Source organism: Protopterus annectens, chromosome 6.part0 (assembly GCF_019279795.1).
Source record: "Protopterus annectens isolate FY-2018-M chromosome 6.part0, PAN1.0, whole genome shotgun sequence".
Lineage (NCBI taxonomy): Eukaryota > Metazoa > Chordata > Ceratodontiformes > Protopteridae > Protopterus > Protopterus annectens.
Genome location: NC_056737.1, coordinates 1,929,653,400 through 1,929,670,447, shown reverse-complemented (window position 1 = coordinate 1,929,670,447; position 17,048 = coordinate 1,929,653,400). Strand labels below are relative to the sequence as shown.

The window sequence follows — 17,048 nt, the reverse complement described above, 5'->3', positions numbered from 1 at the left end:
AAGTTCAAGATGTTGACGTTACAACAGCTTTTACCTCTGCTGGGCAAAGATCACTGGATGGTGACTTTAGATCTCAAGGAAGCTTACCTTCATGTGCCTATAAGGCTAAGTTGCAGGAAGTATCTGCGGTTTCGAGCTGGAAATTCTCATTATCAGTTCTCTGCATTGCCCTTTGGCTTATCTACTGCCCAGAGTATTCACAAAGGTTCTGGCTCCAGTGATAGCTTACTTCAGGCTTCAAGGAATTCAAATCTATCCTTACTTGGACGACTGCCTGATTCTGGCTCAAGAAAAGGAAGACCTTCTACAGCATCTGGAATATGTTATAGCAGTGCTAAGATGCCTAGGGTATTCTGTGAGCGAAATAAAGTCCAGTCTAGTACCCTCTCAAGACATGTGCTTTCTGGGTGTGAGACTGAATACAGCAGCCCAGATGGCCTTTTTAACCCCGGACAAACAAAAGAGTCTGTCACTTTACTTCCATCAACTATCTCATCAGTCCGTGCTGACTGCAAGGACAGTCCTTCAAGCATTAGGGTTCATGGCATCTTGTATTCTGGTGCTTCCCAATGCCAAACTGCATATGAGGAAGCTACAATGGTATCTCAAAATGTATGGACACAGCACTGCCAGGATTTGGACACTGTCATTCAAATAATACCTTGCCTTCAAAAAGAATTCTTGTGGTGGGCTCAGGAATGTCACCTAAACAAGGGACTCTCTGTGACCCGGCCAGAGGCAAGTCAGATTTTAACGACAGATGCCTCGGACATTGCTTGGGGAGCTCATCTAAATGGAAAGTGGATACAAGACAAGTGGCCTGCCAGACTACAGCATCTACATATCAACATGAAAGAGATGTTAGCAGTCCAGTTTGCATTAATGGCTTTCAAGGAGTTACTTCTTCCAGGGCAGGTGTTGATTCTAACAGACAACACAACTGTCATGTGGTACATCAACAAGCAAGGCGGAACACATTCTTATCCTCTATGCAGGCAAGCAATGATTTTATGGGAGACTGCGCTAAGCCTGCAACTAACTCTTCAGGCAAGGTTTCTGCCAGGAGCACAGAACTCCTTAGCAGATGTGTTAAGCAGACAAATCATGGATCCCCACGAGTGGAAACTGGATCTTCATGTATTTCAGAAACTGACAGTGTCATGGGGAACTCCAGACATAGATCTGTTCGCTTCTCCACTAAACCACCAGCTGCCAAAGTATTGCACAAAGGGGTTTCATCACACAGCTTGGAAAGTGGATGCTCTGTCTTTCAGTTGGAAAAATCTTCATGTGTATGCCTTTCCACCTCTGCCTCTTCTTCCAAAGGTACTATTAAAGGTCAGACAAGACAGGCCAAGGATGATTTTGATAGCTCCAGATTGGCCTCGGCAACACTGGTACCCACTACTACGGAGTCTGGTAAAGAAGCCTCCATGGCCTTTACCTCTGATTCCTCATCTGTTATCTCAGAAGGACGGTCATCTGCTCAATGTCAAGCTTCACTCTCTTCATCTAACAGCCTGGCATATTCTGTGTTGAAACACAGCAGGTCTCAACTTCCTCAACAAGTTTTAAATGTGATTATGGAAGCTAGAAGACCTAGTACAAGGAGAGTGTAGCCAGTAAAATGGAAGAGATTTTTATTTTGGAGTACAGCAAAGAATTTGGAGATTTCTGAGCCTAATTTGAGTGTGGCTCTTCAATATCTTACTGAATTATTGGACAAAGGTTTGTCCTTCTCTTCCATTAAGATTCATGCTGCAGCAATTTCAGCTCACTATGATTGTGACCCACCTTTGTTTTCGCATCCTTTGTTCAAGCAGTTTCTTAGAGGGCAAAGAATATAAGACCCCCAGAGCTCCTACTCCTGCTTGGGATCTCAATTTTGTGTTGGAAAAACTTACTCTACAACCTTTTGAGCCTGCAGCTACTGCTGAATTGAAATACTTGTCATGGAAGACTGCTTTTCTGTTGGCTATTACTTCTGCAAGAAGGGTGTCTGAGTTGCAGGCCCTTATGGCAGTAGAGCCCTTTTGATTTTCCATAAGGATAGGGTATCATTACGTACTAATCCTTCTTTTATGCCTAAGGTGGTTTCTAGTGTGGCTTTAAACCAAACTATTCATTTGCCTACGTTTTTTGCAGATCCTCAAAATAAAGGGGAAAAGATTTTGCACACTTTAGATGTACACAGGCAATTGCGTTATTATTTAAGCAGGACTAAGGATTTTAGGCAGTCTCAGCAGTTGTTTGTTTCCTTTGCTTTGAGTTCACAGGGCAAGCCTGTGTCAAAACAAACTATTTCTAGGTGGATTGGCTTTTGCATTGCATTTTGTTATTCCCATCATGGCAAGGAGATTCCAGCTGGGATTAGGCCTCATTCCACTAGGGCTACTGCCACTTCAACAGCATTTCTAAGGGGAGTGGCAACTAAGGATATTTTGGAAGCAGCTACTTGGAGTTCAGTGCATACTTTCTCCAAGCATTATCACCTTCCTATCTACTCTAAGTCTAGGGCTGGTTTTGCCACAGCTGTTTTGCAAGGCATGTTGTCAGCTCCTACTTCTTTATAATTTGCCAGCCTCCCTTATCTCTGCTTTGGGATTCTACCCAATAGTCAGGACTGCAGCAATGGAAGACGAAGAACATAGTACAGTTTTGTACCTACCATAAATGTAGATGTTCGAGGATTCCATTGCTGCAGTCCAATTTACTCCCTCCTTCCCTCTGTATTTAGGGGTGGTTGTGTAGGTGAGTTTACATGCTTATATTTTTGTATATATTGTTGTATATATTGTACATGTTTTTGGTGCAGGTTTTTGGGACTTGTCTTTTTAGGGTCTTCTGACATCTGGGGCAAGAAAAGACTGAGGATATGACGTCGGTCATGCGCATTAGTACCCTGACGTACTGACGTCAGTCTAATGCGCCCTGACCGACGTCAGCCTTATACTCTGGTATTCGGGCCGACTGGACGCGGACTATACCCAATAGTCAGGACTGCAGCAATGGAATCCTCGAACATCTACATTTATGGTAGGTACAAAACTGTACTTTTTTATTTATTTTACATTTGTTAATCTATAAGTAAATTAGTCCAGAGACGCTATTCAGCCATGACTTGGTCCAAGGACAAGATGAGTGTAGTAAGGTGACCAGTGAACAGAAAAAATGTTTTTACGTTGAAGAGCAATGAAACAAATATATTATAGCAACGTTGTACAACAGAATATTAGCAATGTAATATTTACAAATTTTAAGAAAGACATATTAGTTGCTTTAAGTCACCAACATTAGTAATCTTGTTTACAGACATCATTTGATTCTTCATCTATATGCAGTGTTAAGTAAGGGTTCATAAGTTTTTATGTAATGTTTTTTTTTCTTTTGTAGCAGAGCTTTGTGTGGTCAGTGTTGGTGTGGAGTTTGCATGATCTCCCAGTTTTTCTGAGTAGTATTGTGGAGTACTTCAGTTTTTTCCCAAAAACATTATGGTTAACTGCTCTTAGGTTCCAATATAAATTACATGTTCCTGTCTGTTGCGTCTGGAAAGGATACCCGATACCTGTCTAGTTAAATAAATTTAATAAGTTAAAATTTAGATCTTTCTTTTCTGTGGCATGCCTTAAGAGCATTTGTGATGCTGTTTATCTTGTCATCAAAAATGAACAGGCTAAAGGATGCATTGTGCTGTTAAATAGCCAGCAAAATTACAACTGTACCCCCCTCTAACAGCCTCTGACTGTTGTAAAAGATTTGGCTGCATACCTGTATCTACCTACATACAGCTACAGTTTCTTGCAGCAGTGATTCTGCAGTGTATGCATCTGCTAGTCAATACTCAATACAGCTGTAATTAATACAACCATCTAACATATTTTTAGGTCTTAGAGTGTCACAGACAACAGGCACAATGTCTTCTCTTGTATTATGTTGTTCTCTCGGGTCTTGCTACAATCCTTTTGATTTTCAACAAGGAAAAAAATTAGGTTAGTAGAAGGCCGCCACCACTTTTTTAGGTGGCTTTAATGTAATCAAAGTGCCACACATATTGTGGGGGGGGGGGGGGGGCTGGGCCTTTGCAAAGAAACTGCTTACTAAAAATTGTATAGAATCTCTATGCAGAAGCCAAAATGTTCAGAATAATTTGGTGCGATGCTGTGATCCTTGGTAATATTCATGGGTTTTTCACTGAATAGAAAGTCAGTAAAGGTGTTCAAAGCTAAATCTTAGTAAACTTGTTACAAAAAGATTGCAGCCAAGTTACAGGAACATTGCATCTTGGTGAATTAATAACTTAAACATGAATGCTTTGTCAAGCTGATTTCTCTCTCATTTGAAATAAAGGTCACTATATCTGTGATGTGTACGATTTTAAGAAGCAAGCATGGTTTACTTACAATGACTTGGATGTCAGTCGGACACAGGAGAGTATTGTGCAGAGTGAACGGGACCGCAGTGGTTATATTTTCTTCTACATGCATAAGTAAGTTGAACATATTTTTTATTGACACGACTGTTTTGCATTGAAGGTTTGAGGACAGAATCCTTATTTTATGTTTGTAAATTTTGACACACTGGATTCACTATCAGAAGGTTAAGCTGAGATCAGCCAGAGATCTCAGTCTTGTAGTCAGCAGGGGAGGGTGAGAGCAGGTTGCTGAAGCCAGCTTGCTTATTGTGTAGAGAAGGAGGCAGTGTGACCCCCTGCAGTGGTGAGTAGAGTGTAGCATGATGGACCTGGGACATGGACTTGGTGCTTTCAAGCTGCTTTCTTTCACCTTAGCATTCATTGTATATGTAAAAAAAGCATGCATGTGTACAGAAGGCATTGCACAGGTGTTGAGATTAGGGAAGGTGGAAATTAGGCACCTAACTGCAAAATCGATCACCCTCCATTGTTTCCTAGTATGGCAACCTTGTCTGATTAGCTCTCCCTTCTATCAGCAGTTGCTGAAGGTAGCTATTGAAGCAGATGAACAAATGAGCTTAAGACAATGTAGGAAGAAGATGGTGGTTGCCAGGCATGAATTGAAGTGAGGGAGATGCATTAGGATGGAGCTAATGATTGGGAGAAATGGGGGAAGGTGTTTTTGCAAGAAAAAAAAGGGTTTTGCTTCGATGTTCATTCTAAGGATTACTGCTGTAATATTAATAAATTAGTGTGAATTAGCAGTAACTGGGCATCAGTCTTCCCAACATGCTTCTAGACAAGACACACTTCCATTAATTAGTGGTCAGGGTTACCTTTTTACATGAGAGCATCAGCAAGAAGCTTGGCAGTAGTGGACGTTGTAACCTGTGCCATCTTCATTTTTTATTTTCCTTTTAACAACTGAAATGAACTATCAGCCACTTCAGCTGTAGTTCATAGACTGCTTCCAGGTAAGACTGAAAAAGAGCAGTTAGCACCCTTTGATCTGAAGTAGGAGATTCATTTGTCTGCAACCTGTGGGTTATGGATCCGATATCGGATCCGAACCGGCATGGTTTAGCAGCTATGGATCCGAGCTCTCAGCTCCTCCCCTCACCCATAATGCCCTGCTCTCCCTACATGACCTCAGATCTAGTTTGCCGCGCTGGTGACCAGATTAGTGTTCTTGAGCTCTTCAGCTAAGTGGTTTTTTCAAAGTTCTTATACTGTTAAAATTTAAATTTTTTGAAAGTTGAGTGAAAGTTTAGGATTCCCTTTTTGATAGTTATACTTGTTTTGTGATTTAATATTTTTTTTTACTTAGTTTCCCTCCCCTCGCTGGTAGCGTAGTGTGTGTTTGGGCCTGTTGTGTGTGTTTAGTTACTTTTACTTTTTTTCCTTTAGTTTAAGTAACTTTTTAGCTTTTAGGATGTCAGAACAACCTAAAGCTGTTTTTTCTAAGTGCTCCGAGTGTGGCCATAAGCTTTCCCCTGCTGATGGCCACACTCGGTGCGTTCGATGCCTTGGGGTTGAACACTTCACTTCTGGATGTTCCATTTGTGCAGGGTTCAACCCCAGGGCATTGAAGGAGCGGAGGTCTAAGCTTGTCCTGGCGGGACTTTTGCCCCAGTTCGGCTCCGGCCTCCGCTCCTTCGGGGAGCGTTCGGCGGTTACCTCCTCTCTGGCTCCCCTCCTCCTCCTGGGACTCAACCTCCCTGTAGTGGTTCGGAGGAGGGAAGCTAGAAAGAAGGACCGGAGGAGAAGCACCATAAGCAGTGGGCGAGACCTCTGTTTCGGCCCGCCTGCTAGCGGGCTTCTCCTCCGGCCTCCTGTCTGCTGGTTCTCCCCTCCTCGACTCCGGTCACCCGTGTGCTTTTCACGGGACCTGAGGAGGAGGAGACCCGATCTCTGTCGAGGCTATCCAGGAGGCACTCAAGGCCTACCTCGGTAGCCTCGTCGAGATCGACCTATAGCTTGTCAGGCGCTGATCTGGACGGATGATGAGAAGGTTCATCCAGGCCCAGATGCAGATGGGAGTGCTCTTGCCTCCCCTCTGGGGAGCTCGACCCTTTCTTTAAACCTATTGCTCCTTCTCCGACCCGCTACCGGGTTGAGCAGTTGCATCGAGCAGCCGGGCGGGGTGGGTCGGTGCCGATGGTACTGGTACCGGATCCGACCCTGCCCTCGAGTGCCGGATCCGACCTCTCAGAGCCTGGATCCGAGCTTTGGATCCGGGGATCAGTGCTCGCCGGCGCGGTCTGTGTCGGGCGCACTGTCGCCGGATCCGGCCCGGCGCCGGCTCCGATCCACTCCTCTGATCGAGGGAGCCGATTGTCGGATCCTTTGGTCGGTCGGCTCCTCTTCGGCGTTTGATGTAGTGGAGAGGGCCCTGTTGAGGGTCTCGGACCCCGGCACTTGCCGGCTCCGTCCGCTCCATCTGTACTGGGTCAGGCTTCCACCATCCGGCCCTTGGGACAGCCGCTCCTTTGCCCCAAGCTGTTCCTTGGAACAGGTCGCTGTTTGCGAGGAGTCCTCTGACAGCCCCGGAGGATGTTCCCGCAAACATACGTGCAAAAGGAGGCACATTGACTCCCGAGTCTCTCACAGAAGACACGGACTTGGAGGAAGGGAAGGCTCCCAAGATCACCCCTGAGGATGTCTCATTTGGAGACATCATGGAAATGCTCCATAAGGGGTGTCTGCCCCAAGTCTTCCTCGGACGAGTCCGTGTTCTTGGAGGCATTTGAAGCGGGCCCGTCTACCTCTTGGGTGTCCCCTCCTGCCGACCCCCTGGTGGACCTCATTACCACCAGGGCGTGGAAGGAACCGGACACCGTGGAGCCAATCCCAAAAAGGCCCGACCGTATTCTCAGTCCCCTGGCTGACCGTGCCCATTGGAGTAAGGGGCCTCCGGTAGATGCCATGTTGGCGGCTGCCACCAAGAGGGAACTTGCTCAGGAGAGTCCCTCAGTCCATCCCCCAAGCAAGGAGTCTCGGATGATGGACCGCTTGGGGAAGCGGATGTTTAGTTCAGCGACCTTCTCAGTGAGGGCGCTGAACTACCTGGCACATTTGATTAGGATGCAGCGCGATCTTATAAAAGAATACGCTGCATCCCCCCAGAGTCCATGTCGGAGGTGGACAAAGTGCTGCACTCCACCCGTATGGCCACTCTCAGGTCCGTCACTAATACCTCTATGCGGCTACTGTCCCATGCTACGGAAGGTGCTGCTAGAGCCGCAGGGGCAGGCCTAGTTACCAGACGTCAGGCCTGGCTCCGTCATTGCGATTTCACGGAGCCCTTCAAGGCGTCATTTGCGAACGCCCCTTTCGATGGTTCTGCCCTCTTTGGCAAAACTGTTCGTGACACTTTGACCCAGAGCGAAAAGGACGGAAAGACGCTGTCTGCCGTCGGAATCCACTTCTCTGTACCCCAGAGGCCCTATTCTAGGAACCAAAAGGGTCAGAAGAAGATGTGGTTCCGGAAGTCGCAGCAATCCCAGCCTGCTCCGGACAACCAGTCCTTCCGTGGCAGAGGAGGACAGGGAGGACGCCCTAGGGGCAAGGGGCTCCCAGGAACTTGGGTCCAGAGAACCCTTCTCTGAGCGGCCAGCGCAGCTCCTGAAGGGTTGCCCGGCTGCTCCACTCTGGAGGCAGTCGGGGGCGTTCGAGCACCTAGCGGCATGGGAGTCCATAACATCAGACCGCTGGGTCCTCCAGATCATATCCAGAGGATACCGTATCCCTTTTTCACATGCCAAAATTGAAGTCCCTCCCCGATGTTCCACCCGGTCAGTGGGCGGGCGCTGTGGCAGAAATTTGCCATCTGCTAAAGAAAGAGCCATCCAGCCCGTCCCCAGACCAGATCGGATCAGGGTTCTACTCCAGGTTCTTTTTAGTGCCAAAAAAGCCGGGGGATCTAAGACCAATTTTAGACCTTTCACTCTTGAACCTGGCAGTTCCCAAGGAGAAATTCAGAATGGTTACATTGCAGTCTATTCTCCCCCTTCTGGGAGAAAACCACTGGATGTGCTCCATAGACCTCAAGGATGCGTACTACCATATACTAATGGACAGGCGCTCCAGGAGGTTTCTCCGCTTCCGGCTGGGAGCCAGTCACTACCAATTCCGGGTCCTTCCCTTTGGTCTCACCACAGCCCCCAGGGTGTTCACCAAAGTATTAGCAGTGGTAGCGGCCCACCTGAGGCTTCAGGGGGTGCAGGTCTTTCCCTACCTGGACGACTGGCTTCTCACCGCCCCAACAAGGCATCTACTTCTCTTGGCGCGAGACTCCTTTCTCCATCTTGCTCCTCGTCTGGGCATCACAATAAAATCCAACCTAGCACCCACGCAGTTCATAGATTTTATAGGTGCCAGGTTAGACACGAGGAGATTGAGAGCCTTCCTCACTGCGGACAGAGTTCAAAACCTGCAGCTCCAGGTGCGGGCCATTCTCCACTCAAGCTCAGTTCCGGCGGAGTTGGTCCTGAGGGCCCTAGGGTCCATGGCGGCAGCGATAGCGCTTCTTCCTCTCGCCAGGTTCAATATGCGCATCCTTCAATGGACACTCCTAGTTCAGTGGTCGTATCTTGCTCTTCCTATGCATCATCCCATTGCGATCAGCAAGGCTTGCAAGCGGTCCCTCCTGTGGTGGCTACACTCTCCAGATCTCCACGGAGGCCGCCCCTTTTGTGCCTCTCCCCCTCTCGCCACAGTGACCACGGACGCCTCCCGCCTCGGGCGGGGGCATTTTGCAGGCCGGACGGTCCAAGGCACGTGGAACGATTCAGAGACCTCACTGCATATCAACATTCTAGAGATGAGAGCAGTGCTCTTAGCGTTGCTAGCACTTCAGGCCTTTCTTCCCTTGGGAACAATTGCGATTCAGTCAGACAACATGTCTGTTGTCTGGTATATCAACAAATAAGGAGGAACCAGGTCTTACCCTCTTTGTCGAGAAGCCATGAGAGTGTGGGAATGGGCAATCTCCACCAACCGCTTTTTCATAGCAACGCATATTCCGGGTCGGTCCAACATCCTGGCGGACAAACTCAGTCGCACCATTCTCACCCCTTACGAGTGGTCTCTCAATACTCAGGTAGCGGAACGCATCTTCGCACAGTGGGGAACTCCTTGTTGCGATCTTTTTGCGTCTTCCTCAAACACCAAGTGTGACAGTTTTTTCGCTCTAATACCTCCTCCCGGAGGTGCCCCAAGAGACGCTCTGGTGCATGCTTGGCCACCCGGTCTTCTTTATGCTTATTCCCCCTTGCCTCTGATGCTCCAAGTTCTTCAGAAAGCCTCTCGGTTGGGGTGTAGAATGATTCTCATTGCTCCATTTTGGCCTTGACAGATCTGGTTCCCTTTCCTAAGGTCTCACTCAGTGAATCCTCCTTGGATTCTAGATCCCATTCCGGATCTGATATCTCATCCATCTCGCTTATCTCCCCCAAACCTGGACAACCTGAAGCTGACCGCTTGGCTGCTCCAGTTCCACTCCTGATCAGGACTCCCGGTATTTCGTCCCCTGTTAAGGCCATCCTGGTGGCAGCTCATAAGCCATCCACTAGGAAAGTCTACCGCAGTAAGTGGAAACGGTTCTCCTTGTGGGCGGAGCGGCAAGGCCTAAACCCCTTCACAGTTCCTCTTCCTTTGGTGCTTGACTTCTTAACCACTCTTTTTAATGATGGTGCCAGCAGTTCCACGGTCAAAGTACAACTTGCGGCAATTTCTCATTATCATATTGGTCATGACTCCAGTCCACTGATGTCTGCCAAATTGTGTAAGATTTTCCTAAAAGGTATTTTCCTTCTCAGGCCCCCTGTAAAGCAAGCGGTTCCTCCTTGGGACCTTTCTTTAGTCCTCCAGGCCTTGACCGCCCCCCCCCCCTTCGAACCGGCGGCTACGGTAGATCTGAAATTCTTATCTTTCAAGACCGCCTTTTTAGTAGCCATTACCTCGGCCAAGAGAGTCTCAGAACTTCAAGCATTATCAGCCAAACCTCCTTACTTGGTCTTTCATCCGGACCGTGTTTACCTCAGGACCAACCCGTCCTTTCTTCCTAAGGTAGCTTCTGAAGCAAACATTAATCAATCCATTAACCTCCCTGTTTTCTTTCCTAAATATCAAAACAAGGGTGAATACAAGCTTCATTCCTTAGATGTTCACAGGCAACTTAGATTTTATCTAAACAGGACGGCTGGTCATAGGCAATCCGACCAGTTGTTCATTTCCTTTGCTAAATTTAATTTGGGCAAGCCAGTTTCTAAAGTCTCATTATCTCGCTGGATTTCACAATGTATCTTATTGGCTTATCAAGCTTCTGGAAGGCCCGCACCGGAGGGTGTACATGCCCATTCAACCCGGTCAGTCTCTACCTCGGCCGCCTTTAAGGCTAGGATTCCTCTAGATGATATTTGTGCAGCAGCCACTTGGGCTTCATCTCTTACCTTTATTTCCCACTACAAGTTGGATCTTACATCTAGGGGTAGAGCATCCTTTGGCTCCGCGGTGCTCCGGAATATCCTTCCATGATGGCCGCCCAAGATTCAGGTAGCTGGGGACTCTGTCCCACAGGTTGCAGACAAATGAATCTCCTACTTCAGATTTAGAAGTTATGTACTCACCATAACGTTCCATCTGAGTAGGTGTATTCATTTGTCTGCAACCATCCGGCCCTCCTATCCCCCTGGCCTTTTCAGTTTCCTGCATATGATGTGTTACCCTTTTCAGGGTGTTCATGCTGTTGGCAAACTCGATCTGAGGTCATGTAGGGAGAGCAGGGCATTATGGGTGAGGGGAGGAGCTGAGAGCTCGGATCCATAGCTGGTAAACCATGCCGGTTCGGATCCGATATCGGATCCATAACCCACAGGTTGCAGACAAATGAATACACCTACTCAGATGGAACGTTATGGTGAGTACATAACTTCTAATTTCTTGCCTTAGTTATACTGTAACTGATTATTTCTGTGTTATGTACTTGTTCTCTAATTGAGTTTTGGAGGTTGATGATATTCCCAAGAAAGGCCGCCATCAAGTATATTTTTGGGAGACAGATTCACGCTGAGGCTTATCACTTTGATTGTTATGCTTTATTGTGAGCATTGTGAAACCCTTAAGAAATGAGAACATTGTTCAGGAAGACTAGGGATTTAAATCCCTTTTGGAGAACATGAATTAGTTGCATGGGTCCAAGGGATACCTACTGTCCCCTAGCAGGTGAGAGCTGTTCACTAGTTAGTGATCCCATATAGACTCCAGAAGAAAATCAATGGAGTGCCTGATGTATTTCATTTAGCATCAGATGGTGAAAAAGTGCAGGAAGGTTTTGATTAGAGGTTTCACAGATGGTGTATCTGTGAGACTGGCTGTTGTGGACCAATTAGTCCTGGGTAGAATTGGGCACATCTCCCTGTGGTCAGTTGCTGACTTTTGTAGCCTCTTCCCCTGACTTATCCCCTGTGGAGGCAGATAGTGGAAGAGTTATTCCAGAATAAATTGAGGCAGTCCTCAGAATCTGATATTGTTATTGCTGTACCACAGCCAATCAGTGGTCTCCAGGTGATAGTGCAGGTATTCGAGCCACCGTTTGAAAGTTTAGACAAAGGCAGGTTCCTCCTGTTCCATAACAGAGTAGATATCCCAACAATTTTATTTTTTGATTGAGTTCATTGACCAGGTAGGTGTACTTGTCTGAAGATCTTTTTCAGTGACAACCCTAGTCATTGGGTTAAAACAGTTACAATAATTAGCATACAAAGCAGATGGCACTAATGTATGAAAACCAGTACAATGATAAAGCCAGCCCATTGATGGATGCGAATAGTGTAGGTTGGCTAAAATGCATCAGTAAAGACATCTTTAAAGACAAAGTGTGTCTAATTGTTAGCAAACTATATAATTAAGACCAACTATACTACTAATTGGTGTTATTGCAATGTTTACAGCATTTGTATGCTAAATGTAAGCTGCAGTGGTGCAGCTGTAGCGTTGTTGCCTCACAGCAAGAGGCTCTCCTGTTCGATTCTCGGCTGGAGTGCCTTCCGTGTGGAGTCTGCATGTCCTCCCTGCGGTCGAGTGGCGTTTGAAAGACATGCGTGAATGGGCATGCCTTCGTTGAAGGGCATCGGGCTGGCAACTCTGCTCCATAAAAATCTACTGCCAATCATTAGCAGACCAGAGTTACGCTGTGGTGACCCCTAACCGGGAAAAGACAAACAACAACAGCATTTGTATGCTAAACGGTTAATAGAAGCATGTGTGGCTTTGGTAAAACAATGCTATTCCACAGAACATTTCTACTCAGATTAATGGCATTTTGCTCTGATTTCCAGCAAGACAGTCTGATGTCTACCAGTTTTCAGCCTTCAAAACTGGACCTTCACTTCCAAAAGATCTTAGAGGAGTAACTGATAGCACTATAGAAGGCTTCCTTTCTCTTAGGCATAAACCCTATCCCTTCCCCTTAAGCAGTAGTAACCCAAAATGACAGGAAAAAAGTGTCTTCTCCAATAGAGTCTCTGCTTTAGAACTTGGGCAGTAGGATGTGGCTTACAAGGTCCACGTTCCATTAGGATGTGACTGTAATGAGGACTGCAACATTTCCTTAGGCTCCAAGGGCATTTCCTGCAGTGAGACTGCTAATTTAATAACCAAGTAATGTGAAGTTGTTCTATCTCACCGTTAATTCTTACTAATGGGTTTGGAACCGATCCCTCCGCTCCGAGTCGGCACCTACTACAAAAGCTCTAGGATTTCAAGTAGCTTGAGGCCAAGTCCCTATCCCATGATGCACCTTGAGTTTCCTTGGATCTAGTTTGCCACTGCAACTGATCAGAGGTTCTTTTTAGCTCGGGCCAGTAAAAACTTCAATACTTTTCTATTTCTAAAAATTATTGGAAATTTATTGTTAAAATAGTTAGATATTTAAGTTAGATAAGCTCTTAAAGCTTGATCTCCAGTGTTCCCTTCCCTTGTGTGTTTTTTTATAGTTATATATTTGGCCTCATTTTTTATTCATAGGCCTATTTAAATTTTCTGACTAGAAATTGTTTATTCAGTGACCCTTTTGTCACAGTTTTTCTCAGCATAGTATTGTCTGATTACTTAATGACTAGAAATTGTTTATTCAGTGACCCTTTTATCACATTTTTTCTTAGCATACTATTTTATAATTCTTAAAGTTAACTTGCTTATTAATATTATCTGCTTAGTTAATTTGTGTGTGTATGATTGTTGGCCTTAATTTGAGGGCTTGTGTGCATATGTTTAGCCTGTTTTTTATTAGAAGGCTTATTAATAGTTGTAGTTAGCCTTAGTTTAAAGGGCTTGTGTGTGCTTATAGTTAGCCTGTTTTTCATTAGAAAGCTAATTTAGATTTGCTGCTGTTGGGTGTGTCCATTTCTGTCATGGCTGATGACAAGGACAAACACCCTAAGTCACGGTTTAAAAATGCCCTAAATGTGGGCAGTTGTCTGTTACTGACTGCCATCTTGTGTCTACTACTTAGGTGCCTTGCACCTGCAAGAAACATGTTCCATGTGCCATTCCTTTTCCTCTCGGGTTCTCCAAGAGAAAAGGAGGAAGCTCATTGACAGGGGTTTGTTGAAACCTCCTTTCCAGGAGGCTCTGAGTGACCAGGATGGATCTAGTAAGTCCTCCAAGATTTCTGTGGATTTGAAAAAGTCTAAAAAGTTAAGAGTCTGTGACATCGGTTTCACAGGTCTCGGAGCCGACAGTCTTTTCTTTTTAGAACCGGTCCCCAGTTTTGGAACCGGTATCCATAATTTTGCTACTTCAGTCGGTACCATCGGTCCATTCATCTCCGTCTTCTGAAGTAAATGCCAAAAAGGAGCGGTGAAATGCCTGATCCATGAGGGACTCCACTTGTAACTGGCTTCTTTGCAGAGGTGGACTCCTCAGTTCTAACTTCTTGGAGCCTGTCTGTGAGCCAGTTGGCTGTCCACCGGGTGACGTACGGGTTTGTACCAAACCTGTTGAATTTGTCAACAGTGCTCAAGTGGGGTATTGTCACATGCCTTGGCTAGGTCATGGTAGGCAATGTGAACGATTTTCCCCTCAGCTATTCTTGTGACCTTCTCAAAGACGTCCACCAGGTTGAGTAGGCATGATTTGCCCTTGACAAAACCAAACTGGGTTTTGAGGTCCACATCATTATAACATTCATTGTTAACAAGTTCTGCTTTTAATTTTGAAGTGTTTTGAGTCTGTTCCATCAGTACTATATCTGTTCCTTTTTCCACGCTCATGATGTGGAAACTTAACTTTTTCTAGTTGACGCAGGGCTGTTAATTCAGAAGGTGTGATTAAACCACTTGTCGGTTTTAGTTTGATGCAGTAGGTTTTGTAAGTCCCTTTCACAAACTTTTTGAAAGATGTGAAGTGTGTTGTTCAGGGGGGGTTCTCTCCTCAGGAAATGTTTGGCTGTGATGAACTTGAAGTCTCAATTGTAACATCATCAAGAAGAATTTTCAAATTAAGCTTTCTTAGATAAAGGCTGAAGTCATGTAAAAGATAAAGTAATCTTACGCATTGTCCACCCTTGTTAAGTACATTAAGTTTAACAGTTGAAAAATCTCTACAAGTTAAGTTAGACTGCTGAATTATATTGATAAAAATCATCAGAGTTAACTGGGTCTAGTATCATTAGACCCTTCTCCTGGGTCTGCCTTTGGAACATCTGTTGCCTCATTTTGTTCCTGGTCTTCCTCGTCCCTTTGGGGTATGGCCTCTGTTCTGTATCCCTTTTCACTTAGGTGTTTGTCCTCTGTGTCCAGTGTCTGCTTGGATATGGGACAATAAACTGTCATTATGCACTTATGGATCCTCAGTATTAAGCAGATTTAAAGTTGGTTTGGAAGCATTTGCTAGAGGAAGCAGGTCTGTTAAAGTATTGTTGGATTGATCTGTTGGAATGGATGTTAGGGCTCTGTTGCGGGAAATTCCTGGTTAGGATTATTGAAGCTGGAGTGAAACCAAGGTCTTTGACATTGCCAATTGTTCAGTTGATCACTTTCAAAAACCTGCTACAGAACCAGGACACCTACTTACCAGTAACTCGCAAGGAAGGGAACAAACACTTCAGCGGAATAGACAGGATGCTTAAAAGACGGGAAAGGGAACAACAACTCAGACTGGAAGAATTTGTCTTCCCATCTGTGCAAAACCCTAGCCTAGAGAGAGCTTTTGGCATCCCCAAAGTGGACAAAAATCAAGCTACCCCCATTTCCGACTGATAGTGTCCAACAAGAAGACCAAAACCAAACCCATAGCGGAATACCTTGACCAAACATACAATCTGCTCGTGCAAGCCACAGCCTTCTATATCAAGGACTCATGGGACTTTCTAAATACACTGTACAATTCCAATCTTGATTTTTCTAAATGCATGCTTGTTACATTGGATATAGTAGCACTCTACTCAAACATCCTGCACAGGGAAGGGCTTGAAGCAGTTAAACTTTTTTTGAACAAATATACAAAATGTAAACCTGAAAAAACAAACTTTAATTGCCTTGACCACTGAAAAATAGCGTTGTCCCCTCACAATAAGACGCTGTCTGGTTCGATTCTCAGCTAGAGCGTCTTCTGCATGGAGACGTGCGTGAATGGGCATACCTTCGTTGAAGGTTGTGCATCAGGGCTGGCAACTCGGCACATAAAAATCAACTGCCAATCATTAGCAGACCGGAGTTCCGCTGTGGCGACCCCTAACCGGGAAAAGCTGAAAGACACAACAACTTTGATGGAGAAATTTATTTACAGCTTAAGGCAGTTGCCATGGAGTCCAAAATGGCCCCAGCTTTCGCCAACTTGGTGCTTAGCACATGGGAACTAGAGTCCCTGACACCTAGGAGGCTTTAACAAGGTTCACCTCTACCGTCGTTATATTGATGACATTTTTTTTGTGTGAGAAGGTACCAAAATGGAACTCTCTTCCTTCCTTCACACACTTCAAAACAGTATCCCGTACCTAGACTTTACAGTCTCAGGCTACGGTAACCATGTCTTGTTTCTTGACACCGAAATTTCAATTGATCCACATTCCGGATCATTCAGCTGTGTTCTGCAAAAACACATACCGCAACAACTTTCTGGACTGCAGGAGCCAGCACCCCTTCTTTATGAAGAAGAATGTGCTTAAGGGACAGTTCATCCGTTTGTCCAGATTAATCTCAGATGATGACACCTTCCATACGGAAAGCCAGTTCCTTTGCAATCTGTTTCTGAACAGAAACTACCCGCCTGCCCTTATCTCACAATTATCCATGGAAGTCGCCCAGTACCACGAGGAGAGATACAGACCTATCCTCACTCACGGTTTTACCCCCAAGCAACCGAACGACATGGTGACGGGCACTGACAGAAGCTGCAGTTTTCCAGCCCCCATTAGTAGGGATTTGCTCCCTATAAAAAACATCATTATCAAGAACTGGAATATAATTAGGGCCGATAAAGTTACCTTTCGAGCCCTAGGCAGCACCCCGACCTTTGCCCACAAGAGGACCAGGACTCTAAGGCAATTTTTTGATAAAACAGAAGCACCCATCTTTAGTAATCCCCCCAGTGCCGACACACAGACACCCACCGGCTGCCAAACAGGCATGCTTCA

At 45.7% G+C, this 17,048-nt stretch overlaps 1 protein-coding gene across 1 annotated transcript in view; it reads left to right on the top strand.

Annotated features, from left to right (window-relative positions):
- USP37 (ubiquitin specific peptidase 37) overlaps nt 1–17,048 on the top strand; it is a gene marked incomplete in the record, with an annotated part of 1,580,672 nt that overhangs the window by 1,561,235 nt on the left and 2,389 nt on the right. Inside the window, 1 exon segment of the mRNA XM_044075237.1 lies at nt 4,348–4,486. Coding sequence (XP_043931172.1) covers nt 4,348–4,486 — 139 coding nt within the window.